Source organism: Macaca nemestrina, chromosome 2 (assembly GCF_043159975.1).
Source record: "Macaca nemestrina isolate mMacNem1 chromosome 2, mMacNem.hap1, whole genome shotgun sequence".
NCBI lineage: Eukaryota > Metazoa > Chordata > Mammalia > Primates > Cercopithecidae > Macaca > Macaca nemestrina.
Window position 1 is genome coordinate 96,394,458 of NC_092126.1, and position 22,159 is coordinate 96,416,616.

Below are 22,159 nucleotides of genomic sequence, written 5' to 3' on the forward strand. Positions count from 1 at the left end.
TGCTAAAAAAAAAAAAAAAAAAAAAAAAAAAAGATTAGCTGGAAATTGCTCGAACCCAGGAGGCGGAGGTTGTAGTGAGCCAAGATCGTGCCACTGCACTCCAGCCTGGGCAACAAAGCAAGACTCCATCTCAAAAATAAAAAATAAAAATAAAGTAATAGCCTAAGGAACAAAGGCAACACAGCTGCTCAATCAGTTTTCCATCCACTCAACACTGTTTACTCTGTCCCTCCGGTGTGCAAACAGAGTCAAAACTGAGAATTGTTTGTCATTGTTTTCCAGTCCCTGTCCACATTCCTTGTTCGTGACTGATGGGTGACAGAAGCCAGCTGGGTTATTATGCATACCAGGGTAAACTGTGCTCATGGAAGTCTATGTCTCAACCCAGCCCTGCCACATGGGAAGGGTGGAATAAAGCCAGTGCCTAAGGCGGCAGGAGACTGTACTCAGCTCACCTGGGGATGCTAGTCAGGTAGGTCATGACATTCAGGAAGTCTTCATCTGGGATGTGTTTGAACCCCGAAAACTCTGGGAACGTGATGATGGGGGCGCCATCCTCCCCTCGGCCTCCTGTAACAAAAACAGGTGGTCAAGATGTTAGCAAAATGCTGTCATGTCGTGCCTCTGCAGGAAAGTTGGGTGAAAGAATATCAGTCACCTCTTTTCCTATCTATATTATCTCAGACTAGAATTTGGGAGAAGTTAACACAGTTATTTTGAGCAAGTCTCTCTTCTCATTCATGCTGGCTCCATGGCATTGTAAGAACTCAATTTTTGAATCGTTTGAAGAGAGTTACTGTGTAAAAGGTAATACTGATTTAATTATTCAGCATAGGTAGAATAGTAAATAATGCCAACACAAATATGTAATATTGCTCTTCATTTTTGTAGTCAGTAAATGTCAAAAGTAATATTGCATGCTGGTTAAGAGAGTTAACGCTAAAATCAGACAGCCTGGTTCAAATCTGCTTTGCCACATTGTTGCTATATGATTTTGGCCAAGATACTTAATGTGTTTCTTTCATATTTATATATATATCTAGGTATATACATAGATATATATGTCCCATCATTTTATTATATAGGAATAATGTTTGTACCTATGTGGTAAGGTATTGTGAGAATTAAGTGACAGCACAAAGGAGAAGCACCTTAGCAGGGTGCTTATTATATAAAACTGCTCAAAAAATGGTGACCATTATTATAATTATTATTATTACAAGGAAGCAATAATCAGCTTCCCTTCAAGAATTTATAAATAGCAATTTAAGATATCCCTGTGAAAGTAAAAATATGAAAATTAACATTTAATTCAGAGCAGAGACCACCAAATTCAATAGATTCTATTTCCCAGTCCCCTTGCAGTTACATGGAGCCATTTGACTAAGTTCTAGCCCCGCAATCCCCAAACTGTGTCACAGGTACCCAGGGAACCACAGTAAACTCATAGGAGCGCTGTGACTATTTTAAATTTTTGAGGGAAACCCAGTGATAGTTGACATCTGTTGGACACCATATGTACTACTACTAGCTAGAGGTAACTCCCAATTTCTTTTTTCTTTTTTTGAGACAGAGTCTCGCGCTGTCGCCCAGGCTTGAGTGCAGTGATGCAATCTCGGCTCACTGCAACCTGTGACTCACAGGTTCAAGCGATTCTCCTGCCTCAGCCTCCTGAGTAGCTGGGATTACAGGCATGCACCACCACACCCAGCTAATTTTTGTATTTTTAGTAGGGGCAGGGTTTCACCATGTTGGCCAGGCTGGTGTTGAACTCCCGACTTTAGGTGATCCACCCGCCTCGGCCTCCCAAAGTGCTGGAATTACAGGCATGAGCCACCACGCCCGGCCCCAGTAGTTCCCAATTTCAACATCAAATTGCATTATATTCTTGTAGATGGTGTTGCATCTTTAAAAAGCTGGGGGTTTGGTACTTGCTGGAATAAAAAGCAAAAACAGTATGAAAATCAATGTGGAACAAGACATAAAGGTGGTGATATCTGGTTTGATTGCAAGGTTTAAGATAGTTGTAGTTATTTAAGAATAAAATTGAGAGAAAAAATAATATTTTAATTTATATGTATTATTTTTTCAAACAGCTACTAAGTTGTTAGGACATAGATACATATTAAGTTGTTTGAAATGCTAGTTATTGCTTTTGGCCTTGGGGGGCCATGAAAGAAAGACTGAGATACTAAGGCGCAGAGAATTGAGAGGGTTTGGGAACCTCTGCCCTAGCCAGTGGCATAGGAGCTTAAGTTGCATGCACCTTCCAAGTGATGTCCTTGAAGAGAAACCACTTGAAGAGGAATCATGGCTCTCAAGGCAAGGCCAACTACAAATGACTGAATGTATTTAACATATCTGAGAAAGACATATCAGTGTGGGGTGTGATTAGTGGGGACTGTGTGGTTAATGAGGATGTGTGGTCAACAAAGAAACTACAGAAGAGGAGGACTCAAAGGAGCAAAGGCGGGCGGTGTACAGCTAAGGAGAGAGGGCCAGCCCACCCTGAGAGTCCAATCCATGTTACCAGTCTATCTGATGACACCACTGTAAGATCGTTCGGCCAACTCTCTGGTGCTGACTCCAAGCCTGATAAGAATCTTCTGTTTATAATCTCATTTTCCACATAAATTTGTTTCAAGAAAAGGAATGCGTTATTGAGCAAACATAAGTATATTACGTAAAGAGTAAGTTAGTGCTGTGGTTTTTCTGCACAAGTCTCTTGTGGGTGTTGTTAATATGGGTCTTAGGTGCTCAGAAACCAATTGCTGTGGAATGAAACCATGTGAGATTTGTCTGGATGGTCAGTCATCCGTCCCCAAGAGGTACCTCTTTATTAATCCTATATGTTTACTCTAAATTTCCAAAAATGAAATCTATAGATTAGATGTTTACCAAGACAAGTATGTTAAACTACCTCATTACAGTGACTGATAAGGATATTAACAGCTTTCATCTAATAATATTCTTCCTCTTTGCAGTTTCACAACTATGGGAAGTTTCAGAGAAACGTGCATTCAGAGAATTTGTGTCTTTAAAAAGCTAAATTTAGATGCATTATAACACTGTAGTAATTGCATAATCAACATTTGCTGAGGGAATGGCTAAAACATTTCAAGGAACTGAAACACGCTAAAATATTCACTAGAATGTGATTATGCCATTTAATTGTACCTTTTATTTATTATTATTATTATTATTAGATGGAATCTTGCTCTGTCGCCCAGGCTAGACTGCAGTGGTGCGATCTCCGCTCACTGCAACCTCCACCTCCCAGGTTCAAGCGATTCTCGTGCCTTAGCCTACCGAGTAGCTAGGATTACAGGCACACGCCACCACGCCCGGCTAATTTTTGTATTTTTAGTAGAGACGGGGTTTCACCATGTTGGCCAGGCTGGTCTCGAACTCCTGACCTCAAATGATCCATCTGCCTCGGCCTCCCAAAGTGCTGGGATTATAGGCATGAGCCACTGCACCTGGTCAATTTTACCTTTTTATAGTTGACTGTATTAAAGTTAACCCCACCTAAATGAAAAAAGGCGACATTTTCTTCTGTCTTAGTTACTACCAATACTGAACAGCAGAGAGGCCCTAAGGTTAACTGTGGACACCCACCTATTGTTGAATATTAGTCTTAAGAGGCAAAAGCATCAAGGAAACACAGCTAGATTTACCACCATCTGTGGGGGCAACCCACAACATGGCATCTAGTGCCACCTTCTGAGGAAACGCGGTAATGCAATAGGAAGAAAGTGATCATTCCGAAGTCCCATTCAAGGAATACAAAAAACCCCGAATTGGCCGGGCGCGGTGGCTCAAGCCTGTAATCCCAGCACTTTGGGAGGCCGAGACGGGCGGATCACGAGGTCAGGAGATCGAGACCATCCTGGCTAACACGGTGAAACCCTGTCTCTACTAAAAAGTACAAAAAACTAGCCGGGCGAGGTGGCGAGCGCCTGTAGTCCCAGCTACTCGGGAGGCTGAGCCAGGAGAATGGCGTAAACCCGGGAGGCGGAGCTTGCAGTGAGCAGAGATCCGGCCACCGCACCCCAGCCTGGGTGACAGAGCGAGACTCCGTCTCAAAAAAAAAAAAAAACCCGAATTATTTGGTACTAAGTAAAATGATAACCTAAACTACTCCTCCTACTATGATTTTGTACCTTTTCATTAGGTGAAAAACATCTAGTTTTATTGCAGAAAACATTAAGCGCTTGGGGAACATAAGGGGATTGCTGAAAGGGCCCTGGGGATAGTTGGCAAGAAGGCTTCATACAGAGGTGAATTGAGAATACGGGAAATCCTATAGGAAGATGGCAAAGATCAATGATGGGGAAGGGTGCAAAGCATCTTCCTACTGCTCTTTGCCTTCCAATATCTATTTTCCCTTTCTCCTCCACACAAGGTTTTCACTGGGGAAATGGCAGAACCATTCCCTGGGAGGCACTTTGGAAATCTCAGGGCCTGGAATACTAAATGACCCATTCTCCGTAATAAAACAAAGAATTGCCCCACATGCTACATGACTTCCAAATGTCTTACTAGAGGCTTAATTTAAGTGAAAAATCCATTTAAAATGCTCTGAACCTAGCCTCTAACTCTGTTTTTACAAATACTCATAAAGAATTTTTATTTTATTTATTTTATTTTATTTTATTTTATTTATTTATTTATTTATTTATTTTTGAGACGGAGTTTCACTCTTGTTGCCCAGGCTGGAGTGCAATGGCATGATCTCGGCTCACCACAACTTCCGCCTCTCGGGTTCAAGCGATTCTCCTGCCTCAGCCTCCCGAGTAGCTGGGATTACAAGCATGTGTCACCACGCCCAGCTAATTTTGTATTTTTAGTAGAGATAGAGTTTCTCCATGTTGGTCAGGCTGGTCTCTAACTCCCGACCTCAGGTGATCCCCCCACCTCAGCCTCCCAAAGTGCTGGGATTGATTACAGGCGTGAGCCACCACACCCGGCCAAGAATTTTTTTTCTTTTAATCTTAATAAAGTCACTGCAGGTATCCGATCACCCCATCACACCCCAGCATTTGCACCCATCATATTTATGGTGACTCCAAATTGAGGAGCAAGCATCTCTTTTATTATTCTCATGTAGCTAGACATGTATGTGGAAATACGTGCTATTGAAAGATATGTTACTTTACTATAATTAGTTTCCTTTGATTTCTCCTTTACATTGCAGTTCCTTATATTTTATTTTTTAATTTTTAAAAATATGAGCATAGGTAGGGGCGGCTATTCACCTAAGTTTACCCTTCCTGGGCACACAGCTACACTACATTTCCCAGATCCCATGCTGTTATGTTTGTTCAAATGACTGTGACAAGTTCAAGTCAATGGAATGTGCTGTATGCTATCTCGGAGCTGAGAATTTTAAGAAGCACTATGCTCCTTCCATGTTCTGTTAGCCTGTCTGCTCCCCGGACACACATAAGAAGAAGGCTGCAATATGCATAACAACAGTAAGCACCAAAAACTCAAAGGAGCCTTCATTCCTGAACCTCCACATGGAGAAAAGTTGTCTGCTGACCAGGAACATACATGCAGAAGTGGTAAAAGAGTAAGCACTTGGGTGCTGACGAGTTGATGGGTGCAGCACGCCAACATGGCACAGGTATACATATGTAACAAACCTGCACGTTATCCACATGTACCCTAGAACTTAAAGTATTAAAAAAAAAAAAAGAGTAAGAACTTAATTTCTGTTATGTGTGTTTTGAAACAGCCTTCGCAAAATCATGACTGAGACAGTGAAAGAGATCTAACTTAATCCACTCCATCTTGCTTCTAACCTCCAAGCTGTCCTTGTTTATTCCTGGGCGTAGGCTGAACTAAGTTTGGGAGAAATTTAGTTTATAGTTTAAACAAAGACGATAACAGCCCTTTCCCAAAGCAGACCCCCTTCTTGCCTGGGGATTAGATTGCCTTTGTAGGACTAACATTAGCCACAAGATTAAAACTTACGGTTTAGGAGTCCTGCAGCTGGGGGCTACAAGGTTCTGACCCTCCCTGAACTGCTCCTAAGATCAGTGCTTGAGATATTTTGCAGACCCTGCACTTGATGGATCAGCTGGCACCACCCAGATCAATAAATTGGCTCATCTGATCTTGTGGCCCCCACCCAGGAACTGACTAAACACAAGAAGACAGGTCCAACTCCCTGTGATTTCATCTCTGGCCAATCAGCACTCCTGGCTCACTGGCTTTCCCCCACCCACCAAGTTATCCTTAAAAACTCTGCTCCCTGAATGCTCGGGGAGACTGATTTGAGTAATAACAAACCTCCAGTCTCCCACACAACCGGCTCTGCATGAATTACTCTTTCTCTATTGCAATTCCCCTGGCTCTGTCTGGGCAGCAGGCAAGGTCAACCCCTTGGGTGGTTACAGTTGGAGCCCTATACCCTTTGGAGTCTGTTTGTTGTAGTTGTTGAGCCCACCCTTGCAGATACAAGTTATAGTATGTATAAATTTCATGTTAGGATGGCAGAGGGCAATACAAATCTTTTGTTATAAAAAGGAGATATTCAGTCAAACATGACTGAGAACCTTCCCTCTCACCTGCACTACCGAATCCAACAGCCGCTAGACACATGTGACTATGAAGCACCTGAAATGTAACCAGCCCAAACTGAGATATGCTGTAAGTATATAATGCGAACTAGATTTCAAAGATTTAGAATAAAAAAGGTAAAATCTCAATAATGTTAAATATTGAGTACATGTGAAAATATTATTTCAGATATGGGTAATTTTAAACTATATTATTAAAATTCATTGTATCCATTTATTTTAACCTTTTTAATATGGTTACTATAAAATTTTAAAGTACACTTGTGGGCCACACTGTATGTCTATTAAACAGTCCTGCTCTAGATATCACCCTTGGTTCTCACCGCCCAGGTTTCAAGTCACTAGCTCCATAGGTAAGTTAGGAGTTGGGGCTCTGATCTCTTCCTTGGTTTGACCTTCTCCATTGTTTCAGGTAGGAGTCCCCCACTCACCCCTGGGAGCCCTACCCACCACCAAACCTGGGGTTCATTGGTGTGTATGAGGGGAAACTGGGGACTCTACAAGCCTAAGAGTATTGAGCAGTTGATTTCTTCATCAATTACTTTCAAAAGGATTCAAGCTGCCACAAGACAGAGGCAGAGAAAGGGAGCAAAGAGGGAGAGAAAGTGAAAGAGAGAGATTCAGACACAGTAATTCCAAGTGGGAAACAACCATCAAGATAAAGCTAAAAGGACAATTCCTTATAATTAAAGGAAAGGAGCTGTGGCAATGTTGATAAATGGCTAATTCACTCCCAATCCCCTTTTCCCTGACCACCATCTCCTGTGGCAGTTAGAAAGCTAAATGCTTGCCTTCTGAGATTCTCTTGCTGCCAGGGAATGGCTGTGTGACATAATTCTAGAATAAGACATAAGCAGAAGGCAGCCAAGAGTTTCTACAAACGGAACTGAAGAAGCCAGCATTTTCCTTCTCCTTCTTCCTGCTTTGGACACTGACCTGATGTCTGGAATTGCAGCAGCCACCTTGAATCAAGAGTTGACAAGTAAGAAGAAAACGTCAAGAGAATCATAAAGATGTCAACCTTAATGTCATCGAGCCTCTGATCCAATACCAAGAGTTTCTATCTTCAGACCTCGTTATGCAGTTTAAAAAACAAACCAACAAGTCTCAGAGGTTAAGTTCCCTGGTAGTCAGATACCATGCTGAGCACTTTTCTTCTTACAGATGAAAAACCCAGGTTCGGAGCCACCTACTGGTTGTGTTGGAATGTGAACCCAGAATTGTCTGAGTCCAAAGCCCAGAATGTTTCCACCACACTAACCAGGTTATACTCTCGTTTCCTAGCTAAGCCCTGAATTTAGAAATATCCCAAGTTCACTGTGAACATGCAGGTGTCTTCCAATGTCAGAGCTCCCAGAGGCCCCAGCCCCGGTCAATATCCAATTCCCGCTGGTGGCCCTGCCCACAGGCTTCAAGGCTGCAAACCATTGGGCCACAAATCTGGGTCAGGCTTCATGTAATGAGCCTCTGCTCTTCTACCAGCCGTGGGAACACATGCACAGTTCAGCAGACTAGGCAGCTAGAGCTGCATTGAGGAAAAGGCTCTATCTTCTCCTTCACAGCTTTGCTGGTTGACAGGGCCTCTGGCTCCTTCCAGAGATCAATGAAATTGGTAGAAAATTTTGTAGGGAAAATATTTACCTTACTTGCCTGAATCAGGAAAAGGAAACTGCTGCGAGTTGGGGCTGAGACTGCAGCTCTTAGGCTACCACAGCCATGGGAAAAGACCTAATTAGAGAGATTTCTGTTTTACAACAACTGTACTGGCCCCCACAACAGCCTCCTTGCTGACACCTGCTGTTTCTGCCAGAAAAAGAGAGATGGTTAAAGATGAAAAGCAGGCCTCTGATTCCAAACAAAGTGCTGACTCAGAGAGACCCACGGCTGCCGCTATTCCTGCAGGCTTGCAAGGCTGTAATTACTATCACAGCGAATCCATGCTTCTCCTTCATAAGAAAGGCAAATTTGGGCTGGACGTGCTGGCTCACGCCTGTAATCCCAGCACTTTGGGAGACTGAGATGGAAAGATTGTTTGAGCCCAGGAGTTCCAGACCAGCCTGGGCAACATGGCAAAACCCCATCTCTTCAAAAAATTTAAAAATTAGCTGGGCATGATGGTGTGCGCCAGTGCCTGCCTGTAGTCTCAGTTACTCAGGAGGCTGAGGTAGGAGGATCACTTGAGCCTGAGAGGTCAAGGCTGCAGTGAGCCAAGACTGTGCCGCTGCACCCCAGCCTGGGCAATAAAGCGAGACCATGTCTCAAAAAAAAAAAAAAAAAAAAAAAAAAGGAAAAGAGAAGAAAAAAAGAAGACAAACTTAAATGACAAAAGAAACTCAGAAACGAAGGGTTATCTTTATTATGGTCAAAGTAACTTCCTAAAGCAGAAGTGTATTCTGTGCCCAGTATGTGTTTCCACAGTTCTCTGTTCTACGTTAAGGAGTGACAATCCTCTCTATTCCTAATCAATGGTGGCATTGTATACCATAGTTATGTGAGCATGACTTCAGTTCCTTATAAAAACTATCTTACTTGTAATAGAACCCCAAAATAAACATTTTATAGAACTATAAAAATGTATCAGCAAAAAAGAGAAACACTTATTTAGCACTATAAAAGATATCGGAAAAAAAGAGAAACACTTATTTAGCAGTTGCAATACTAAGCATTTTTCATACATTATGTCATTTAATCCTCAAAATTACTGGCTGGGTGCGGTGGCTCACGCCTGTAATCCCAGCGCTTTAAGAGGCTGAGGCAGGTGGACCACCTGAGGTCAGGAGTTCAGGACCGGCCTGGCCAATATGGTGAAACCCCGTCTCTACAAAAACACAAAAATTAGCCAGGCATGATGGCGGGTCCCTATAATCCCAGCAACTCAGGAGGCTGAGGCAGGATAATCACTTGAACCTGGGAGGTGGAGGTTGCAGTGAGCTGAGATTATCCTATTGCACTCCAGCCTGGATGACAGAGCAAGACTACGTTTCAAAAAAAAAAAAAGTTACAATAATCCCATCATACAGATAAGGAAACTGAGGCTTAGAGAAGTAAGCTGCCCAAGGTGACGCTGCTAGTAAGTACAGAATCCAAATTCATATCTGGAGCTGTCTGATACCAGTTCATGTTTTTTCTATATTGCCTCTAAGTCATAAGAACAGAAAGAAATGCCTCAATAATACTCAAAAGAGATAAATTTGGATCATAAATGTATTAATTAATCAGTCACTAGACTGATTCCTGAGATGAGCCATTGCATAATTATATAGGCCAGAATCATGCATTGAGGCCTTAGAGCTTTAGTCTGAGGCTCTAGGAATCTACCCGACCCCAGCCCACCCTGTCATCCATTCCAGACCTTGAGCTGCATGGTGGTCTTGGAGCCTTCTGTGGTAGGGCCACAGCAACAGCTTCCAGGAACCCAGAGGACAGACCCCATTCTGCCTTTTGTCTTGCGCAAGCCTAGACTCATAGTGGGAAGCTATGAGCCTTCAGGAGGCTGGTTATGTCCTCCCACAGGGACCAATGGTGCCTAACTAGGCATTTGGGGAGCAGGGAGACCACGGGCCTCACAGAATAGACCACAGGGACTTGGATATTTTTGTACTGAGCACCTTTTATGTTCTAGTCTCTGATCTAAGTATTGGCAATACAGACAGAAAGAAGAAAAAGGAGGACCCTGTATTTATGGAGCTTTCAGTGACTATGTGAGCAGTGACTAATGTGAAGACCAGAGAATTCCCCCAGAATGTCCTGGATTATGTAAGATGTTGCCACTCAGGAGGCAATGCTGGGGTTGGGAGAAGTATCCCAATAGTAACTGAGTTCGCATCTCCTTCAAATCAGTGGTATGAGGAGCCTGGAGCAGATTAAGTGTGATTTGGAGAAAAGAAAGAGATGGGACTTTTTTTTTACATCCCATGTTGTAGAATAAAATTCACGCCAACTACATATTTTCTCTGTGATGTAACTAAGATGGCTTTGTTGCTTTTTTCAGAAGAGATGTAAAAGTTGAAAATAGTAACTTGCCACTTTATCCCTCCGTGTTATATACTAAGCACATCTAATGTCACCACTTCATTCTCTAAGTTGGGTCTAACTACAATTTGGGGTTTGGCATCTACTTCTAGTTTTAGTAATTAAAGTCATGTCACCCTTAGCTAGGCGAATAAGAAAGAACAATATTCAAGTCATGACAGCCTTTCAGGATTGTGTCTAGGCTCAAAAAATGCTAGACTTTTAGTCAGAACAGTTTCTCTTCATTCCCAATTAAATGCTTAATGGAAATCCCCTTAAATGAGCTAAGAATAAAAGACAGTTCTCCCAGAGAACAAATAACCTCAGCAACATTTGGGAACCCTTAGAACTTAGACCTTTTTAAGGAGGAATCTTGGAAGAACATCCAACAGGAACATTGGAAGAACATCATGGTGGCAGCTGATGTCAGTGGTTATCTCTTTTTCTTTCCTCAAAATCTTTTCAGCTCTGTTATTTACAACCACAAAGAAATGTGCTCCTTTGGGAAAGATCAGATTGCACTGAACAGCAAAGGTAATAATATATATGAGATCCCACCCTCTTCTGGCAGGATAGGCCTCAGCCTGTTCTAGTCCTGGGTGAGGCCTAAGGGGTGAGTAAGATTTGAGTATAATATTCCTCAAGGTTCAAGAGGTTGGGCCTTCCCATCAAGACCCTCCACCCCCATCAAAATCTGGAAATGCAAATGAATGTCCTCCTTACCTGAAAGAATGGCAAATTGTCTGTGAAGTTGTTCTATTATCTCCACCGCCATCAAGGGCCTGACTTCCTGCTGCATAATTTCATCTGCACAAATGAAATACAAAGGGGGTTAAATATGTGCAAATTACAAGAAGAAATTAAAAAGAAACAAAGGCAAGTTGTACTACTGGGAAATCTGGGACTTATCAAGAGATGGTTCTGGCACATCATTCCCTTGAGAACTTGATTCCTGAGATCCAGGGCTGTATCTGGGTTTGTGTGCTTTGGAGTTTATGCATCTGAGCGGGGAACACATTTCTAGAGCCCCTACCAAGGCTTTGGGAGGGACCAATACAAGGAAAGAACCCTGAAGTTTAAGCTTCAGTAGCTTCACAGGAAACCTGCTGGATGATCTGATTACGAAAGCAGGTATTTGCCTACAACTTTGGGTCTGCAGAAGGACACTTTAAACACAAACAACATAAGTTACTAGAGCTCCTTTCAAAACAGGTCATAAAATCAATCTGGGATTCATGAGGGTTCTTTAATTTTTATTTTCCTCCCTACCTCACTTCCTTCCTCCCCACCTTATCTCCATTCCTTTTTTCCCCCCTCCCAGAATACTTTAAGGGGCCTCTTCCTACTGCTAAATGTATATAAGGAGGCACTTTTTCAGTTTTCTATTTAAAGATTCTCCTAACTGAATAATAAGTTATAGGTTTCCAATGCAAAAAATCCAATCCTTTCAAGCACAAATCTACAAAGGTCCTCTAATCCTAGAAAATGACTTATAAGCCCTGTGATTTGCCCTCATATCCATTTGGGGAAAGCGAATTAGAGAGAGGGGAAGACTGCCTAGAATCCTTCAACCTGGGCTGAAGAGAGGAAGGCATTTTCATGTTCTGTCTGCCTAATAAGATATTATCTTCATTTAACTATTTCCCAGGGAATCTTAAAGAATAAACTGGTAGCTGGGTACTGAGGCCCAGGCAGGAGGACTGCTTGAGGCCAGAAGTTTGAGACCAGCCTGGTCAACAGAGTAAGATCTTGTCTCCACAAAAAATTAACAAATTAGCCAGACATGCTGGTGTATGCCCGTGGTCCCAGCTACTTGGGAGGCTGAGGCAGGAGGATCTCTTGAGTCTAGCAGTTTGAGGCTGCTGTTAGCCATGATTGTGCCACTGCACTACAGCCTGGGCAACAGATGGAGACCCTGTCTCAAAACAAACAAAACAAAAAACCAAACAACAATAAACAATGAATGAACTGGTTATTGTTGCTACAGGAGTTAAACATCTGGTTAGATTAAGGCATGAACCCAATAACCTGTGCTCTGATGCTAGGGGGGAATTTCCTATTGATTCAGTATGGGGAATTTCCTATTGTTTCAGTAACATTATGATATTCTAGGGTTGACCAATCAGAAGTTAATATTTGGGAAGGTCCTCCTTGAGCCTTGGTTTCTACTCTCAGCTTTTTGGTGTGGAGGTTAAAGGAGATAATATATATGGAGATGTACAAAAAGGGTGCTGAGCAAATGCTAGTTATATCCATTGTTCTGAACAGACAGGTCTTTTCCAAATTTGCTTTCTGAAAGTCTTGTAAGGGGTGGGCCAAGTGACAGCTTAAGCCCCAAGATCCCCTTCAATGAATTCCCCCATTGTTTTGGGTAAAGGGGATAAATCCAGACCAGGGCTTCTTCATCCCAATACCACTTCCACCCTGAATTCACTAAAAGTTCAAAGAACTCCTTCGTCACTGTTAATTCAGTGGGTGTAATAATGGCATGGTAGTCATATTTTATACAAAGGGGGGCCTTCTCTGTTAGAAACACAAATTGAAGCATTTAACAGTGAAATGATATGAAGTCTGAGATTTGCTTACAAATACTCCAGCCACTCCCCTTTGCCAAAAGTATGCATGGGGTGGAAGTGGGGGGTAGATGAAACATGATTGACAAAATGTAGATAATTGTTGAAGCTGGTTGATGGGTCCACAGGGGTTTGTTACATAATTCTCTTGCTACATTTCAAATTTTCTGTAATAAAATGTAAAACACAAGTAGACAACAACATAGAGAATTTCAGCAGAAACAGAAGTTATGTAATTAAAGAGTTCTTCAGAGTACAATCTCCCAGCATTCTAGGAAAGTGGCATACTCAGAAATAGAGCTTCCTTATCATTTGTTCATACCTGGGCATTTTTTTATTTTTATTTTTTTAAGATGTAGGATCTTGCTCTGTCACCCAGACTAGAGTGCAGTGGCATAATCATAGCTCACTGCAGACTTGACCTCCTGTGCTCAAGCAGTCCTCCTGCCTTGGGCTCCCAAAGTGCTAGAATCAGAGGCGCAAGCCACCACGCCTGGCCAAGCAAGCATATTTAAGAGATGATGAACTCAGAGAAAAACAAAAATCATAAGGTGTAATTTACTGTTCTTGTATGTTAATATTTGAGGTGTGCTTTAAACATTTTAAAGATGTAAGATCTGAAAGGGGAACAGACATTAGCGAAGTCAGCCATCCCCACACCATCTCATTTTTCAAACAACAACATGGAGACCCAGAGAGTTCCTGAACTTGCCTGTGGTTATGCAACAAATAACTGTAGAGCCCGGATCACCTGACTCTAAGAGGGCCAACTTCAGCCACGCTTGGTAGAATTCCCAGACCTTTGCTTGGCCTTGAGTTGCAAAGGCTCCTGCAACCCTGAAAGGCTGACTAGTGTCGTGGGAATCTGAGGTTTGCCCATCCCTCCATCCCCCGACAGAGACCTTTCTCACCAGCCTCCTGTGGCTATCAAATGAACAGGACTAAAATTCATAATTTGTTTTTCTAAGAATAGCAATGAGCTGCTTTGCTTTGAGTACAGGTTTTGCTGAGAGTGCTTGGTCTCCAGCCAGGAAGTGACATGGTTATCCTTGAAGTCTTCCCAGCAAAGGAGCCACATGACCCAACCTGGCCCGCTGCAACAGATCATGAGGCTTTCTTGGACTCATCCTCTGACTCATGATGGAGATGACTGCAGATACACCCAGTCTTCAGTTGCCTGACACTGTGGGCCTGTTGGAATAGGGCATGCTCTGTTCTGCCCCCAGTAAGGCACACTTATGCTCTATACCAAAACAGAAAGACCGCCCTGCGGCTGGCAGGCCCTGCCTCCCACTCCTGTATAGGTAGGTAGGGGAGGAAGTACAAGAACTGTTTGGTTCTAAAAGAACACCTCCACTGCAGTGGGAAAGGACCTGCTTCAGATTCAGACAGACTTGCATGCAAAGGCACTTTCTGCCACCTTCTAGATAGGTGATCAGGGCAAGTACACTCTGAGTCTTAGTGTTCTCACCAGTAAAAGGGTTTTTCCTTCTCCCAGGAAAAGGTGAGCAGAACCGTGACCCACCAAGGCGCTGGTGCCTGTTACACATCTGCCCCGGCCTCACAGAAGTCTGTGGAGGCTTCCCGCTTGTTCTTTGCCATTTTTGGCTTGCTTAGATTAGGGAGAAACTTGTCTTTTTTTTTTTTTTTTTTTTTTTTTGAGGCGGAGTTTCACTTTTGTTGCCCAGGATGGAGTGCAATGGTGCAATCTCGGCTCACTGCAACCTCCACCTCCCGGGTTCAAGCGATTCTCCTGCCTCAGCCTCCCGAGTAGCTGGGATTACAGGCATGCACCACCATGCCCGGCTAATTTTGTATTTTTAGTAGAGACAGGGTTTCTCCATGTTGGTCAGGCTGGTCTCCAACTTCCGCCTCGGCCTCCCAAAGTGCTGGGATTACAGGTGTGAGCCATCATGCCTGGCAGAAACTTGCCTCTGTTACCCACATAAGGCAAAGGGAAGTGATAATTCAATTTCAACACAATTTCTATCCTGGGCAAACAAATACACTAGGGAAAAACTTGTCTCTTTTCTATCCTTGATAAGTACACAGAAGTGTGACTCTATTTTACCCTGGCCCCACAATTCCAGAAATACAGATGGTATCAAAGGCCACACACAGCCTCCAGACTCAGGCAATGAAATAATAGTCCAGCATGTCCCACGGGAATTCCACTGCAGCCAGCAAGCAATATCCCTGTGTTGCCCACTTCCCAGGCTGAGAGAGCAGCATGTGCTCTGGGGCCAGGACCTTTGCTAATGATTGGAGTCATCCTCCTTACAACAGAGGGCAGGAAACAGGGCTGATGACATCTCAACACTGATTGCTGCAATGGATAAGGGATAAAGGGCAGTGAAACCCTTAGCCCCCCACTCTTGCTCTTCTGAAATTTCTGTCACACTGTGATTTAAAAGATTCAAGTATGCCCAGGAGGCGGAGTTTGTAGTGAGCCGAGATCGCGCTACTGCACTCCAGCCTGGGTGACAGAGCAAGACTCCGTCTCAAAAAAAAAAAAAAAAAAAAAAAAAAGATTCAAGTATGATCTGAGGGGGAAAAAAAAGAACTAAATAAATAAATACCTAGGTTAAGGGGGAAAAGGTACGGTCTGGAGCAGAGAACAGCTCCCCCAAGTTTGGCAGACCCTGTGACATCACTGTTTTGCCCAGAGAATCAAGGGGACAGAAGGAACAGAAGTGTCTGCCAGTTCATCAAACTAGATCCCAACAACTGAGTCTGCAATAACACGTAACAAGCCACGAACCAGGATCTCCGCTCTCAGGCGCTGTGTAAAGACTGTACCTGTTAATAACATGAATAGGGCACCAGCTGTGAGCTCGACACTAACTTTGCATGCCACAGATAAACTAGTTGAATTTATTGCACAATAACAGAAAAGGGATGTGCCCTAACACTCAAATGAACATCTTCCAGCCTGCCCCACCCTCCTACGTCCACAACTAGACTAGACTTGACCACTGAGGAAACTCTGGACCAGAGGCTCAGAGACACCAGTTGCTGGGCTGGTACAAAAGGCCAGCCCATGAGGCATAATGCATTTCACCACTCTGTTTTATTGGCCAGGTCAGAAATAACACAGACATATTTCCTTCTTTTACTGGCTCCTGTGCTATAGCGATGCTTAACCTGCCCTATAATAGTGACTTTTGTCTTATTCATAACAAATAATGAAGTAAAGGCTTTTGAAAGACAGAATAATTGTTTAGAAGGAAATTTAAAGATTTTAAAAATCAAGAACACTAGAACATGTCCAACTTCCTAGTTGTCAACAAATGAAACTTAAACAGCAATAGAATATCTCATTTCATCCATAAAATAATTGAGATTCTAATACACAATGCTGGGGTTATAATGGAAAATCAGTGCTTCTGCATAACCTCAGGGAGTGAAGCAGGTAGCATCCTTATGAAAAGTAGTTTCTCAATCTTTTATCTGGTGATCTCTGAGCACTTATGTGGTTGATTCCATACCAGATACTTTATATATGTGACCTCATTTAATCCTCAAAACAACTCTAAGGGTGATATTGAACTAGATTTGAAGTAGCTTGTCCAAGATCATGCAGATCCAGAACTTGAACCCAGCTCATTCTGACCTCCAAAGCCCAATGTCTTAACCATTACAGTCATTAAAATCTCCATAATATTTTATGCACTCATCCTATATCTGAAAATATATCACGAGAACATAATAAAAACTTTATATGTAACAGTGTAGACTGTAATATTTTTATCAGAGTGAAAAAATGGAAGCAATCATTACACAAGTATAAAGACTGCATCCATCAAAAAATATTTAAGATACAATGTCAAGGACACAAAAATCCTACAAATGGTGAGATTATAGCCAGATTTTAAAAAAGAAAGAAAAAACCAAGTGTGTGATATGTTTATGCACTTATGTGTGGGTGTATGAGAAAAGAATATATGAAACAGTTGTGTTAAAGTGATGGCATTATATGTGGTTACCCCTTTAGTTTACTTACAGAAAAGTATGCACTGGTAGCCTTTATTTTTTACGCTATTGGTACTTTATTGAAGTATAATTTACATGCAATACAGTGCACAAAGCCTTAAGCATACAATTTGAGGAATTTTGACAAATATACACTGATGTAACCATCAAACAGATCAAGAAATGGAATATTTGGCAGGGTGCAGTGGCTTATGCCTGTAATCCCAACACTTTGGGAGGCCGAGGTGGGAGGATCACCTGAGGTCAGGAGTTTGAGACCAGCCTGGCCAACATGGTGAAACTCCACTAAAAATACAAAAATTAGTCAGCGTCGTGGCACGTGCGTGTAATCCCAGCTACTCAGGAGGCTGAGGCAGGAGAATCACTTGAACCTGGGAGGCGGAGGTTGCAGTGAGCTGTGATCATGCCACTGCACTCCAGCCTGGGCAACAGAGCAAGATGTCATATCAGGAAAAAAAAAAAAAAAGAAAAGAAAAAGGAATGGAATATTTCTCTCCCACCACCTCCAGAGAGTTCCTTGTGGCACCTCCTGCCCAGACCCTCACTTTGGAGGGCTCAGCATCTCACACCCTACCCCCATGAACATATGTATTAAAGAACACTTGGCTGCCCCGGGCACTCATGGTCCAGTGCTCAGTGCTGGCAGGTGCACATAGCCCTGGAAATCTACTCTTTGAACGCTGCTCAGACCCAGGGAAATACTTCACAGCTCTTGGTCTATGTCCTCAAAAGAAAATGCGACTGCATCCAAATGCTAGGGTGGTTTGTGGGTTGCACCACTGCTGACATCAGGGACACACACTGCTTCAGAGTGCAGGGAGGATTTGAACTGCGGAAGTGCTTAGATAAGAGAAAAAACAAATGAATTAACTTGAGAAATCCCTCCTCTCTCATAGCATGATAATGTAGATTCTTTGGTAATTATATATCCAGTCCAATAGAACCAAGCATCAATACTCTTACTTTTCTTTTTGTAATTCATCATGCAAATATACTCAAAGTTTGAACTTGTTAAACACAATTACATTTTACTTAGATCACATTGACTTTAGATCACTATTCTCAACAGTTCACTGTTTTTGCTGACAAGAAGACAAGAAAAAACATATTTTATGGAATGACTTAGGGATTATGTATATATTTATTATTAATTCACATATCACTGGCCCATAACCAGTGAAACCTATTGATTGGAAACAGTGTGTGGACAAAACAATAATAATTATTATCATTACTGTATATTCAGTATACATACAATAATATGATATAGTATAATGAGATGAGAAAGGAGATTAGACAGAGAAACAGAAGGAGACAGAAACAAAGAGAAAACCATGTGAAGAAGGAGGCAGATATCAGAACGATGCAACCACAAGCCAAGAAATAGCCAGAGCTCCCAGAAGCCAGAAGAGACAAGAAACGGAATCATCCCCAGAGCTTCTAGAGAGTGGCCCTACCAGCACCTTGAGGGTGGACTTGTGGCCTCTAGGACTGTGAAAAAAATTAATTTCTGTTGTTGTAAGCCATCAAGTTTTGTGGTCATTTGTTACAGCAGACACAGGAAACTAATATAATAGGCATAGACTGGAAACAGACAATTGATAGAAGAAATATAGCCAATAAATTTATATCAAAACATGTTTAACCACATGTCTTAGTCTGTTCTTGCTGCTATAACAAAATACTTCCACTGAGTAATTTACAAATGTAGAAATTTTATTTCTCACAGTTCTGGAGACTGGGAAGTCTAAGGTCAAGGCACCAGCAGATTCAGTGTCTGGCAAGGACTTCCCTCTGCTTCCAAGATAGTGCATTCTTGCTGCATCCTCACATGGTGGAAGGGTGAAAGGGATGTATGCTGAGTCCTCACATGGCAGGAGAGATGGAAGAGGGAGGCAGCTGTCTGAAGCTTCTTTTATAAAGGCACTAATTCCATTCACAAAGGTGGATTCCTCATGACCTGTCCACCTCCCAGAGGCCCCACTTTCTAATACCGTCACCTTGGGGGTTAGGTTTCAACATATGAATTTTGGAGGGACACATACATTCAAACCATGGATAAAGAAATGTAAATTAAAACAAAATGAGATATTTTCTGCCTGATGGATTAGTGATTATCTTAACAATGAATAAGATTGGGTTGGTAAGAGCGTAGGCAGATTATCTATGGGTGAAAGTATAAATAGGTACAATCTTTCCATTGATTAATTTAAAAATAACTGTCAAAATATTAAATATGCAGCATTTTAGCCAAGAAATTCCATGTCTAGGGATTTCTAAGGTAATACTAACACGAGTACAAAATAAATGGGTTCAAAGATGTTTATTATAGCTTGTTCTTTTGTTGCAAATGACCATTAATAGAGGATTGGTTAAATAAATGATGATAAAGCCATATAACAGAATACAATGGAGGCATTAAATAAAATCAGATATATCTATGCTACTGACAGGAAAGGAGGTTTAAAATATATTAAGTTTTTTAAAAAGAAAGTGAGATACAGAACAGAATGTTGTTTATATTTTTATATATGTATGTATAGAGGTACTGCTTAAGTTGAATTGCAATGAGCTATTGAAGCAGAGATGGCTCGCTGCCCATCAAAATGTCACAGATCCTCTTCCATACGGTAGCTTTACCACTGAAAGGCAGTTGCCTAGCCAGGACCTCAATCTCCCACCCACCCCTTTACCTTCAGTTATGGTCATGTGACTGAATGCCAATGGGAGGTAAGCAAAAATGATGTTTCACTTCTAAGCTGGGGTATTTAAAAAACAAGTTTGCTTTGGCCACTCTCTCTTCCCTCTCCCAGGCTGCAAGGTGACACCTCCAAGTATAGCAAATGGCAGACCCACAAGATAGAGGCAGCCAGGGTCCCTAAAACACTGACAGAAAACAGCTCTCTGACAGAGGACAGTGTGTTGGAATCTATTAATCCGTTGAAATTTGGGTGTTTGTTACAGCAGCTGGTGCTACTCTTAGAAGCATTCATTTTATAATATTAATATAATATACTTATAATAATATATATTATAAATATACTTTTTTCTTTAAAAAGAGAAAAAAGGGAGGGGGGACAGTCAGTGGAAAAGCAAACCTCCAGTTGCTAACCCTCCTTGACCCCCGAACAATTACATAAACTATGGGTCTTTATTAACGCATATTTCTATCAGCGTGTTATCTCTAGTTTCATTCCCCTAATCCCAAGGAATCAGTGTTACTTTAGTCCGAAAAGGCAACTGACAGTATCTCATGAACATAATGCTGCAGTAATGTCAGAAAGGTCTTTCAGATACTCACAAAACTTACATTAACATACTCAACCTTTCATTGTTGTCTTGAGTCACAGAATAAAATGACTGACAGCTAAAGAATACAGGTGAACATTTCATAATCTTCTTTAGTAGGGAAAAAAATAAGGCATATATAATGCTGTGAGCTTAGGATTTGGCAATTCTTATTCTTCTTTCAAATTATTTCCTCTCCTCACTACTAACAGAGTTGGAAAGCCCTTGTAATAATTTAATTTTCATAAAATCAGAGCAATCATATACACTTCAATTCAAGCCTTGTAAGGATTTGTGTGCATGCATAGGTGAGCACACATGTTTAAATATGGAAAGCAAAACCTATTTAACAAGTTGTCCTTATCTAAGTAGCAAATATATCATAGCCATTGCCTTTGAGAATATAATTTATGCATTACATACTAAATATGTATATGGTATATAACTATGAATCATGTCTCAATCAGAAAGTATACTGCAACAATGATTATTTTTAAAGCACACTTCATTTAATAACTTCCCACTCTTGAAGAAACAGGTTCCAAGTATAAAGGGTAATGAGAGAGCCTAAGACATTTGCTTTAATCACCTTTTCTAGCCTGTGATCCAAAGGGAATAAATGTATTATAAACATTTTCAAGGCAAACAAACAAACAAACAAAAGGTGGGAGCATGCCACTAAGTGCATTTCTAAAAGAAGCAGTCTTAGAAACAAGTAGTTGCTTCAGCTTTGAGAACATCTGTCCTGCTGGCTTCCAAGTACACGGAAAGCACACTTAGAAATGATGTTTCTTCTCACCAGCCCACTGAAGGGAAGCGCTTTTCTTTTTCTACTCTGAGACCATCAGTCTGTTATCAGTTCATGCATCTAACATGAAGCCTTTCAGACTCAACATTTTTCTCCAGGAATATGAATTTCATAACCTGGATTCTTATTTTCACTTTCATTTCATAGAAGAAATATAGAAATATTGAAATGGTAAAGGTTCAGATCCTGAGATGGGATGTAGAGCATCTCCTGAACTCCTGAAGATCAGGTGCAAGTACAATCTGACTCTCAAATGAAGGATATTCTTTGCTGCCATGAAGTGACCAAGATCCTACTTACTACCACTTGGAAAAAAAGCAAGATATGTTGGTAATTTTAAAAAATAGAAAATACAACCAAACAAAATTAAGTAAAACGTATTCCTTTAACCAAAATTAACCAGTTATCTCATTGTTATACAATACTCAGTGCATGTATATGTATGTGCAGACATATGTAGGCTTTCAAAACAAGCTCACACACATTCCATATTACAACCTAATTTTTCAGAAAATTGTATCTTTTTATTACGAATCTACCTATGAACATATCAATAAATGACCATCTACAATATTGTAATAGCTAATTAATGCTTTTTAAAAAAGTCATTTTAGAAATTCTTCACAAAAAACTTGAGACAGTACTGCAAAATACGATTTTTTTAATGTAAAATTTCTTACTTTTAAATCATTGTGCTAACAATGAGGAGAAATAAAACACATACATAAAACACATGCATCATTGCTTCCACACTACCTTTTTTTGCCACATATTCTAGCCTGATGCAACTTCCTACTAAACGGTGATAGGCCCTCATCTCTGCCTCTGTTATCCGCACCAAGGTGTAAGGTGAGTATCTAGGATCTTGCTGCTCACACTTCGTGCACCAGACCACCACT

General features: G+C 41.4%; 1 protein-coding gene across 7 annotated transcripts in view; it reads right to left on the reverse strand.

Moving 5' to 3' along the window:
• The window catches only part of LOC105480110 (MCF.2 cell line derived transforming sequence-like 2), a 261,761-nt gene that overhangs the window by 210,427 nt on the left and 29,175 nt on the right, over positions 1-22,159 (reverse strand). For 6 of the 7 annotated variants that reach the window (XR_011619936.1, XR_011619935.1, XM_011738576.3 and 3 more), the window contains 2 exons: positions 11,322-11,405; positions 456-570 (listed from right to left, as the gene is read on the reverse strand). Coding sequence is in view for 5 of the 7 variants with exons in the window: in XM_011738576.3 (XP_011736878.2) it covers positions 456-570; positions 11,322-11,405 (199 nt within the window). In the remaining 2 variants the exon portion in view is untranslated. Of the gene's footprint in view, positions 1-455; positions 571-11,321; positions 11,406-14,642; positions 14,737-22,159 lie in introns of those variants that run through there. The other variant, XM_011738577.3, reaches the window with a different exon arrangement.